Source organism: Lissotriton vulgaris, chromosome 3_1 (genome assembly GCF_964263255.1).
Source record: "Lissotriton vulgaris chromosome 3_1, aLisVul1.2, whole genome shotgun sequence".
Lineage (NCBI taxonomy): Eukaryota > Metazoa > Chordata > Amphibia > Caudata > Salamandridae > Lissotriton > Lissotriton vulgaris.
The window spans coordinates 985511945-985523968 of record NC_141689.1 but is presented as its reverse complement, the minus strand read 5'-3'; the positions used below and the strand labels follow the sequence as shown (position 1 = coordinate 985523968).

Genomic DNA, 12024 nt, shown 5'->3' with positions numbered 1-12024 from the left:
TAAGGAAGCCTTACGTACAGCCCCCTTTGCGGCTTCATCAGCCAATGAATTCCCTTCAACTTGAACGCCATCACTCTGATGACCGAGTGTGTGTATTACGTGATCCTTTGGTAGTTCCGATTTCAACTCCACCACCTGTTCCCATAACATTCTATGCTTTATTGTGCCACCTTTTGCATCTTTGAACCCATTGTGAACCCAGTAGTGCAAGTATTCATCATATGACTGCACACAATTAGTGTGGGGAATTCTCAATCCGTATTTACAGGTGCCAGTATCAATGCTTTTATGTCTGCTAACTGTGTTGTGCAGTCGCCTAGAGATTGCGTTTTAGTGCAACTCGGAAGGAACTTTCCATCCCGCATGCGACCTTAGACGATTGCACATGGAGCTCTATCTTTTGCTTAAAGAGCAGATCCATCAGTGTAAATAATATATTCCTACTGATCCAGAGGCATTATTTCATTAGGTAGAGGATATTCTTGTTCATATTGCAGGAATGCTTGTGTTTTTAAATTCGGGTCGTACCTGTATTCTACTTCTGTTGCAGTGAGTGAGTTAGCCTATTGTATCCATCTCGGATGTAAGGCTTAAGCGTTAGGGGCACTTGCCTTTGTTGCAGCCTCTAAGGCTGGAACTGGAGTCACTACTATTATTTGTTTCCCACTGAGCCAATGCTCTTTCTCTCACAACAGCAGTCTGTACCGCTGTCAGAATTTTCTCTGCGGATGCGAAACGCATTTCAGCATTTGTGTACAAATGTAACTTGTATGCAATTGGTACTGTTTCACCTTCATTGTATGTCAGATAGGTGTAACCAGATTGACCCGCAACTATACGGATCACCATTTTGCATATGTTTTCGTGTATCTGTAGGTGTTTGGAAAGCTATCCTGTCAGCTTGTAAGGAACGTAGTGTATCTGTGTGTTCCTGTGTCCAATTCCTTGCTGAGAAATCAGGTTTAATTAATTCTTAGAAAGGTTTTACTCTTTCTGCGTAATCCAAAATGTATGTCCTATCAAAATTTAGGAATCCCAGTATTGATTGTAAATTTTTTCATGATTTTGGAGTTTGGAGCAGCGTGCCTATTTTTAAAAAAAATTGGCTGCCAGGCTTTTTCTTTAACTTGAAAGCTCATATCCTAAAAACAGGACACTGAGGTTGATTTTTTTTAAATTAAAATTTGTAGCCCTCCGATGCAAATCCCAAAATTATGATATTCACCCCGTTCAAGTGTTCATCTAGGTCATCATCCATCAGATAAATATCATCCACATAGGACAATGCCTCTTCATCTAATTTTTGTAGTAACTCTGTTACTCTGGCTGAAAACAACCCCAGGCTATTCTTATACCCTTGGGGGAGTCGACAGCCACTGGGACCCTAGCGCTGAGAATACTGGTAAATCCTGCGCTATATTTTGGCAGAAAAATCCATTTGAGATATCTAGTGTTTTGTATTTTTTCCGCACAATGCTATTCATTAATGCGGCACTGTGTGCATTTTGCACTGCGAATGTCTTAGTGCAAGTGTTCAAATGTCTGTAATCTAAAACTAGATGATATGAATTGTCGGGTTTCATGACTGGAAACAAAGGATTATTCATTTGAGAGGTGCATGTTTCAATCACTCCTTGGTATTCAAGGTGATCTAAGATCTCTCTGACCTGTTTTTTAACTTCTTGCTTTATTGGATACTGCCTCTGTGCAGTTTGAGTATTTTCTAAAGGAATTATGTGTTGAGTTGAATCCTCAGCCCATCCAACATGGTTTTTATATAATGCTGGAGCTTAGGCGACTGCCCACTCCTGTGCATATGTGTGTTGCAAGTGCCTGGGAATATGGTCAGAGAATGCCAGCAGAATTAATGTTTCTCCTTTAGGGCAATAAACGACGAATGCTGGCGGCCAATCTCGTTCAGCGAACAAAATGTCATAGCCAAACATCAGGTTCTCCCAAAAGAGACCTCTCACTTTCCTAAACTTGCCCCCCCTCCATCTAGAGCGTTATTTCATATACTTTATGAGGGATACTCACCCTAGTGTCAGGTGTTTCTACCGTGATATAATCATTTTAGATTCAACAGAAATTCCATCAGGGTCTGGCGAGCTATTGTTACTTTTGCAGCATTGTCTAGCATTGTCTGAGCCCATTCCTTCTTTAGTAGTCGAGTCCTCAGAATTCTGGGCATGTCTGATCTTTAGACCTGCAATCTTCTTTTTGAACTGTGGCTTTTGCTTTGGCTTCTCTTCTTTTTTGGAAGTGTATTGTTGAGTGTGCAGCTTGTCTCTGGACTTTGTACGCTTTTCTTGTCTTTCTGACCGTCCTTCCCTCTCAGAGTTTTTCGATGAACCCTGAAAGGAACAAGAGGAACGTGTATCAGAATCCTGATACCTGTCAGGTTTCCTAATATTATTCCTATTACTGAGAATATACCTCTTTTCAGAGGGCTCCTGTGGAAAAGATCTACTTCGGGATTGAGATCTGTTTCCCTTAAATGTTTGTTGTTTTTTATTGTCCCACTTCTTTTTAGAAGAAGCAGGTGTCTGCTTCGAAGTTTCCTTTTCAGGACTGCCCATTAGCTGTGGTTTTAATGTTTTCCCACCCAAACGGTCTCTGCCTAATTCTGCATACGCAGTTTCAATTACTTTTGGCAGTTTGTGCTCCTGTTCTTAAGGACTGAAATCCCTTAGGCATTGGTGGATAGCAGCTGAAGCTGCTTCCCCTTTAATATTAGCTAATATTATGGCTGATACCTGAGCATAGTTACCTAGTAACTTCATCCCCAAGTTTTTGAGCAGGCTCTGCTCTGTACTCGTTCTGTATTTGTCTCAAAACATTGGTTATCACTGCTAATGAAGTAATACAATGAGTTCTTGTATAAAGGACAGCAAAGACTGTACCCCAAGTGCTACAATCCTCTACTTGTGGGGTTATCCCCATGAGCAAGCAGATTGTTAGCATTCTGTGTTTTTCATACGGGGTAGTATTTGGGAATACTGCCTCTAGCTGTGTTATTTCTTGAGCTACCCAGAATGGCATTTGTTTGTGTTTTGTGGGCATTTTGCCCATCACTGCGTGTAATGTTTGTGGTGTGATTTTAGTTGCTGTACCCTGAGATTGAGTTCCATTTGTTGCATCTATCGCTGGTTGGACTGTGAAAGTCCTCATGACGAATTGCGTCATGTTTCTGTAGATTTTAATTAAAGCTTTATGTTGTATGAGTAAGTCTTGTGGTGGCATTGTGTCAATGTCAGGATGTGGTGTGTAGGCTGCTAATATCGGACATGTTGCCCCTTCTCCTCTGAGCATGCCTAATCCTACTATTTCTCTTATGTGGGGTAGGGTGCCTTTAAACCAGTATAATTGTTCCTGGTATGTGAGCGGAAACTCTATGTCCTCGAACGGAAAATATTCCGCAGGTGCATCTCCTTCTGTGTAAAAGTGAAATGTCTGTGTTCTTGCATCTGCTGCTGGGCTTGTAACCCACAGATAAAATACCTTTGTTTTGTTTGATTTGTGTGCCTCAATCGCAAAAGCTACTATGCCACCCCTAGGTTTTAACCCATGCTCTAGCAGTTTCAGGGTGACTGTATTTCAGAATTTTTCTGCAATAGGAATTGCGTCTGCATCTTCTTCTCCTGCTGAGATGTGTAGATTTACTACTGGGTTATCCCTGGTCTCAGCCCTTTTTGTAAAGAAGACGTTTGTTCAAGGGAACTAAGATAAGGTTTTTATGCACAATTTTAGGAACACTGTGTCCTTCAAGCTTGATTAACCAACAGCTAATAAATAGGGGTTTTCACCTACTCAGCTGTGGCGGAGTTTGTGCCCACCGACTCCAGACGCTCTGGTGTTTTGTGATTAGGGGTCTCTGAGAATAGCATCACTGAGTTACTCTCCTACTATTAAATAAGTACCCAACCAATTATAGCGGCGCCATGTTGTGTAGTTCGTATATATCCTGTACAGGATCTGCGCGTACGGAAAACATCAACTATGGGTTTGGTGGAATGGTATGTTAGCCTATTTTGCATAAGCTAGCTCACTGTGCCCCTAGAATCTCCTCTTATCAGGGGGAGGATAGTTTCTGGCAACCTCAGAACATGACAACCCCGATCCCCCGGGATCGTGGAAACAATATATTACTTTTTGCTCAGTCACACATGCTCACTTAGTTGGTCTCAGAGATGCACAGATTAAACAGTCTGGGTGTTTCAATAAGGATTTATTGAACAGTTGTAATTTTAGTGTAGAATAGATCCGCTGTATGGTCTCGAGTTGGACACCCCGGGAGGGATGTTAGACTACTGCTAGCTGGAGCGTCTGCATGCAGGAACCTCACCGTTTCTGGTCAGTGCGTCAGCCAGGAAGTCACGGTCTCCTCTGTCTCTCTAAGCAAGACATAATGTACATATACCCACAGGTCTCCCCAGGGGTCCTACATTGCTGTGTTACTGTGTCAGCCTAAAGGATGACGTCGGGCTGGAACTTTAACATAGATATTATACAGGAGATGTTCGTCCTGCTGTGAGTCCTGTGAGTCCTGCTGTGCTTCCAAGAAGCCTCATGCATAATGTATGAGTTTCTAACTAGGGAAAAACCCGCGTTCTGAATGCAGTGTTGTATCTAGGTAAAAGGTCAGTCCCTATGAACCCTTAAGTATGTAATGTAGGGAAGGATATAGGTGAAAGGTTGCAGTGTTACCTGTGCCTATATAGGGTACCTATATGGAATATAACAAGGGAGGCGCCAAAAGAGGACCTACTCCACTTGGTTTGCATTTGCCCACAATTAAAACAAGCAAGCAGTGAACTATCGAAAGGGCTCTTTAGCTCCAGAGGTATACAAACATGTAGTCTAAATTCGGAGGTTCCAAACACTTATTCATAAAAGATGTAACAGCAGTCAAAATGAATACCTCAGTTTCGCGCACTTTAGTTAACAGCTTTTATCTTTCTTCTTGTATCTATTTTAAACTGAATTATGCACTTTATAATATTTTATTCTTTTTAATCTTGTATGAAATGGTCCCTACATAAGTAAAATTGATTGAGATGGTTTTAATTATCTGATGCACATAAATGAAACTGAAATGTTTGTGGCAGAGTGGATGGACACAGGTGATGTAATAACTAAACAAGCTTTAGCCTTATGGAAAGTTATGTCTCTTTATTTAGAATAGTGCTACGGGACGCAATATAGATTCTGAACACTGCATCTTGTTGGCCGTTTGTGGTCTTTTTACACCTGCAGGCTCTGAACCCTAAGAATACATATTAATATTGCAATATAGCATACTGCTGAGGTTTATACCATCTGTTCAAGACTCTCTGTTGAATGTGTCTTGGGTCTATAAAGAGTTGTAGAGCATTTATCCAACACAGAGCAAGGCCGAAGGGCTATAAGCTAAAATTACATTCCATCCACTGAGGGGAGTTTTGTTGTCTAAATTAAACAGAGATAAAAACAAGCATTGGAATTTTGAGGCAGATGAACTATACAAGCCATTATTAGCCAGAACTGCTTCAGTGGAGTTCAAATTTTTTTGTTCTAATGCTTCCTTTAGTGCCAATGATTTACATATCTGTTACATGTTTATGTGAAACATCCTCCTACTATCTAGAGTTTAATTATGGTTATTTTCTTTCTCCGTACAGCGGCGAGCGACATGTTTTTAACTTCAGCAGGGCATGTGTATCTCATGCTGAGCTGCTCAATACAGGCTGGGGATTTGGTGGAAACGAGAAAAGCCTGCGGTACATCCAACGTTGCATCCGCCTCCTCCCTAGCGCCTGTCTTCTTGATGGTGCTGGGAACCCTGCCTCTCTTGGGCTTATGGATCAGTCGGCAGAGCTCAGGATGGGTTACACTCTCCCAGAATATCGCCGGATCGGACTGTTCAAGCACCTTCTGATGGCCTTGATGGACTCCTTGACACAGCCAGACCTTCCCTTCTACTTGCACATAGCCAAGGATAACAGGGAGGTTAAAGGGCCAACTGAGAGTGCAGGCTTCAAATGTGCCCATTGTGGGTGGTACCAATGGACATGTCAACCCCTTGAAAGTGGGATTTAGGGTTGTGAGTTACTTCCTTCTTATTCTTGACTGTCAAATAGGTTGCACTAATAGCAAAAGTACTTGATCTTACATCCTGAGTTATTCGTTGAAATGCCCACTCGTTTCTGAAACCGTGCCATAAATATTTATTGTGAAATATCCAACAACCTCAAAAGCCAGATTACTTAGGCTTAATCAGAGTTCAGGCATTTCAAAAATCATATCTTCCTTATGTTGATACATTTATTGCAAACAAGAGGGTGGGACCCTGATGTCAAAGGTCGAGTTTTGAAAACGGTCTGGCACATGCAAATGTATATGATATAAGCAATTGGTAACTCATTCCAAAAATTTAAGAACTTAGTGTTGATTCTGGGGACAAAATTGTAAAGTATGCATTAAGTTGTTTAACTCATGGTGTTTGCTCGAGAGTGTGTGCCTCTAACGACTGGAAAGGAACATTCCTTTGTCGATTGGAGAGTGGGGAAAGAATGCTGACCATTGGAGAAAGACTTATGGTAGACGGAATAAAGTTTAAACCTTCAGCTGCTGGACAAAGAGACCTCTGAAAGGTAGTTTGATTAAACATGTGATAGTTGTTGAAAAAGTGAGGTTTATCTCACAGGTACGAAAATATATAGTTTAATTATTAAATGCATGGAGGTTGAAGTTATCATGTAGAAGTTCTTTGAATGTATTTGACAGGTAGAGGTTTTGTCATGGTCATAGTATGGCAGAGGTCTCTTAGACTCTCCTTGACGACTTCATAGAGATAGTTTTTCCAATAAGTACAGGGAGGCAGTGTTGTAGAGGCCTTTGATAATTGCGAGATATATAGTTAATCTCTTGCCCTAGGGTTAAAAGAGGAATTCTATTGATGCATATAGCGTGGTCAGTGCTTCCTTTTAAGTCGGAGCTGCATTATTTGTCTTTACTGGGAAGACTAAAATGTGGTCGTAGCTATTGAGCACCCGAATAGCTAGCTAATTTTGCCTTCTCTGTCCTGTATTCTAAAATGACCATAGGAAATATCTTAGGAGTGTATTGAAAAAGAGCAATATAGGTTGTGTGCTTGATGGTTGGTTGCTTGCTTTGAGTCTTGTGTGAAAATCTGCTATCTAAGTTTGAGGGAAATATTATTAGATCCTGCTAGAAGAAATGTAGATTTGAAGGTGATTGTTGTTCATTATTTTGTTTATTTCCTCTTTTTCAGCATTATATATTGATATATAGCTTTTGTCATGATTTTGAGATTCAATTTTTCTTTTTTTAGCATGTGTAATGATTATATGGACACATTGTCTTAATACAATTAGATTTTAACTACTACTCCTCCTTCTCTATGAACCTGCTGTGTATGTGTGAAGTAACACGTTACTGGTCATTGCCCAAAAAGATTGCTTAAAACGGCTGGGAAGCATCTGCTGGTCCTGGGTAGGTCCTCCTCTATTCCGGTAAGTAGTCTTTTAGATTCTCTGCCTGAAGGACTGAGACAGTTGGATCAGTGCTTACAGCTTGAAAACCTTTAAAGTCTTGTCTTTTTAAATAATCTCCCTCAGCCGTCTTCTTTATTTACTAAGCTTGTTGATGCCTCCTAGGATTTAGGAGCCATTTAAATTGATGACTTTGATGATGAGGTTGGGTTAGTGACATGGGACGTGGTAACTCTCTACACGAGCATCCCTCAGGACCCAGCTTTGGCAGTCGTTACTAAGTATCTCAACCAAGGACCAGCACCGGTGGAAGTGCCAACTGAATTAATTATCAATTTATTGACTATAGCAATGAAGAAACACTTTTTCTTATTTCAAAGCCACTACTACATTCAAACCAAGGGTATGGCGATGGGGGGAGCCTTCACCCTAGACCTTGCCATTATTTATATGGATAATTTTGAACAGACATACATCTTCTAGAACAATCCCTACCAACTGAGGGTTGATATGTGGAGAAGATATATAGACAATATCTTGATGATATGGACAGGAAGTGAAACCAACCTCAGTCTTTTCCATGAGTGGCTCAACCAGTGTGACCCAGACATCAAATTTAAATTGCAATCTAACTCCATGGAAATTGCCTTCTTAGACATCAAGATCTGCTGTGACAATAATGAACTGTACACCAATCTATACCGTAAACCAACGGAACGTAATTCGTTATTAAGGTACAACAGCCACCACCCAAGGGCACTACAAGACAATCTCCAGGTGAGCCAATTTTTGCGTATCAGACGCAATTGTTAAAAAAAAATGGATTAAATGGAGGAATCGCAAGATCTGTGCTCCAGACTACTTTCCAGAGGCTACCCGCGGAGAATGGTAAAGAGAGCACAGAAGAGGGCATGGTTTAGCCCCCATGAGGATCTACTAACCCCAAAAGATCGAGGAGACATTTCACTTCAAAGGCTGATATGCGTCACTACATTTTCAACAAGAAGTAATGCAATAAAAAAAGTGATCAATAAACATTGGAGTTTAGTGTTTGATGACATAAAATAACCCTCACCCCCAATGCATGCATTTAGGAAAGGAAAAAGCATCGAGGACCACGTGGTGCATTTTTTCTTGGAGACAGAAAAGAGCCCCACCATTCAATCTATGTGGAATTTGCCAGCGATTAAGGGACACCATAAATGTGGTCACTGCAAGACGTGTGCCACCACCATCCAGACGAAAATCTTCATATACAAGCAACACAGAATTGAGCTACAGTTGTTCAGCAATTGCAATACGACATGTCATTTATGGCATTATTTGCCCCTGCCATTTACTGTACATTGGGCAGACCCGGCAGAAGGTCAAAATTTGAATATTTCAACATCAAAGCAGGATACGGTGTCAGGTTCAGGGGGCCCCCGGTTGAACATTTTGCTAATCAATGCCACACCCCAGAAAAACTGAAATGGCTAGTGTTTGAGAAAGCGGAGCTAGGCCCCAGGGGAGGGGATATTGGCTCCATCCTGAACATTAGAGAGTCAAAATGGATGCTCCATTTTGACAGCATTACCAATGGACTAAATGAATTGAACACTAGTAGTGCCCAACTTGCATGCCTGAGTATAGACCTATAGATACATTTCAGTGAACTATCTAATCATTATACTCCCCCCATTCACGACATTAGTAATCCACATCTAAATCTACTTACTGATACTCCTGTCATATGTATTAACTATCATATTTTCATCCATGTCACACACTTGTGGCGTGTCATTTGTGATGTTCTTCACGTACGAATCTTTCATGTGTAAAGTATTGTGTTTAATCATAAAAACCACCAGGTATCTTATGTATTTCCCTGGTAACTATGTCATGAAAGCTCTACACTAGGCAATGGTCCATCTCTGGAACGGATCAGCTTGTAAATGCATATTGTGTAGCAAATGTTTTTTTGCACTCCAGAAATCACCATGATGACTTGTCTCTTGTCAAATAAGCAATTTGGCCATCACTATTTTTTCTTAATTTGTAATTCTTAAAAGCCATATGATTTATACAATCCTTGTAATGTAACCACCAATGCAGTCGTTTGGCATTTCGAATAACACCCCTTGTAAACAATCAGGATGCAAGTTGCTCAAAGTATGACCACAATCATTGCCCATTTGTGTGTACACCACCCGGTACTTAATTTCACATTTTTTGTGAAGCCCTTGCGACTCACTATTCCACATCTAGATAATGCTCTGAGACTCGTAAATATTGTGTTCGTTTCACTTCTTGACTCATTTTAATACAATACTTCAGCGTCCGTGCCGCATAGTCTTTCCTTCAATTACATCAAGACAACGGCGCTCTGAAGCGGCACGCACGTTGCCCTCGTGCACGCCAGACGCCTACAGTCTTTAGTATATCTATCTTGAGTGCTGTCAGTGCTGGTCGTTCTCGTCAGAGCTTAAAGGCCATTCCATGGGTGAGTAACCATCAGCGATTAGCGCTTCCTTAGAACTGCCATTGTTTTTAGAGGAACAAACTTAGTGTAAGGATTGTATTAGTTTTGGGTAATATCGATCATTCATTTTATGAGCTGCGTGCCGTTTTTATTATTTTTTTACTTCCCGTCTAACCTTCAGTAGCAGAGCCTAACCTTCAGTAGCAGAGTCACTTTCTGTTTTTACTAAGAATTATGTGGGCATTTTGTACATTGTCACTTCGTCCTAGTAGTCATCACGGGCGCGTACTTTTGTTAATGCACAAATCATTGACTGATGTGATCCGGTCTCATACAGGGCTCTTGCAAAACATTTAAATATTACCCTGTTTCCGTTTTTGCGTTCCCGTGCATGCTCAATATTGAGGCGACATGATGATTTCACCCGCACGCTGCAATGCTACCCTCCTTTTTAATTATACTCCCTTGTCATTCAGGGACTAAGTAGTTTTTTTTTAACCACGCAACCTCTTTGTTAATCCCTGCATGATGTGGACTGTGCCATTTTTAGTAGCTTCACCATAATCATGTCCCCTAAGACACTCAATGTTCTGCCTTTAACGCTCCCTTAGGCCCTCCTGTTTTTCCAGGTTTACAATATGACGCAAATACTAGCTGGTTTTTTCATTCTCCCCCCCCAGACTAATTTGTCCTTCCTGCACTTGATTGAGTCAAGGCTATGGATATTTGCATATTTTTTTTTTTTTAGAACAGCGGTGCCATGCATGCACATATATATGAGACAATAAACATAGACAGGATCAGATCTATATTTGGAGCGGCATTTCCAGCCGGACAGAGGTCTTCAAATTTACTCAATGAACAAATGATTCATACAGAAAGAATACCTTCAACAATTCACCAGTGTGGCGCACAAGCCTGTGCCCAACCACTATCAGATCTAATACAGAAGGTAGATTGAGAACATAGAGGGGCTTTTTAAGGCAAAAGTAACGTTTTCTGTTTAAAATTCAATTGTACAGAAGTATCAAGAAAGCACCATTACAACACATATAAATCAAGTTTTGTATAGGGTGCTAGACAGGTCGACGGCGTTTCGGTCCCCCTACTTAATCATGGGGACCATCATCAGGACATTCAATTAATGCCTTAACGTTATTAAGCCTCTAAATGCCTAAGGGAGAGATAGGGAGAAAAGCATATATACATTTTAGAAACAGAATCATAAAGTTATTTACATACTTAATCAGGTGACTTGAGGTGAATAGTGAGACTATTAACATTATTTACATGTGGATCAGGGCGCTATTTATTCAATTTTGGAAAAGGGGGTGGTGATGGACAGAGCTTCTGAATGATGCAGAATACTCTTACCCAGTTAAGAGATCAGGGCTTGATCCATCACCGTTTTTTAGCTCACTGCACCATCCCAGCTCAGAACCTGGCTATATGCAAATTAGTCTGTTCCTGTCCCAGTGCATGATGGGAACAGGGCAAACCAAACTACCAAGCCAATTCTTATACTGGGAAGGAAACAAGCGTCCGGGGACCGGTTTCTGGCATTTCAGCCTTCGTCGGCCCGGCTTGCTTGAATCCTGATGGTGCAATGAGCAAGGGACTCACGTCTGAGTATACCCTGCCACACATAGTGTGGACAAACCGATTTTGGAAAAGGGGGTGGTGATGGACAGAGTTTCTGCATGATGGAGAATACTCTTACCCAGTCAAGAGATCAGGGCTTGATCCATCACCGTTTTTTTCAATGAACAGGACTAAGTGGGAATTCCACAGTTGTGTCGGTAGCTCTATAATCCGGGCAGAGCGAGGAAGTGAATCCTTAAATGTGCCGATATTGTGGCAGAACGAAAACGTGATTTCTTAATTGTGCCGATATTGTGACAGAGCGAAGACGTTATTCCTCTATTGTGCCGAGATTGTGGTAGGCGCAGTGGTACCGGCTGATCGAGTGAAGCCGAGAATGCTATGGACAGCTGACAACATGTGCATATCGGAAAACAAGGCGGCGAGTGCGGGTGGTTAAAGAAGTGATTTGCGTAGTTGCGAGGGGTG

General features: G+C 41.3%; 1 protein-coding gene across 1 annotated transcript in view; it reads left to right on the top strand.

Annotated features, from left to right (window-relative positions):
- Positions 1 to 7388, top strand: part of LOC147727298 (glycine N-phenylacetyltransferase-like) — a 229721-nt gene extending 222333 nt beyond the window's left edge. The window contains exon 6 of the mRNA XM_086961353.1: positions 5661 to 7388. Within this exon, the coding sequence (XP_086817479.1) occupies positions 5661 to 6078 (418 nt within the window). The 3' untranslated portion in view covers positions 6079 to 7388. The remainder of the gene's footprint in view (positions 1 to 5660) is intronic.
- The last annotated feature ends 4636 nt before the right edge of the window (positions 7389 to 12024 follow it).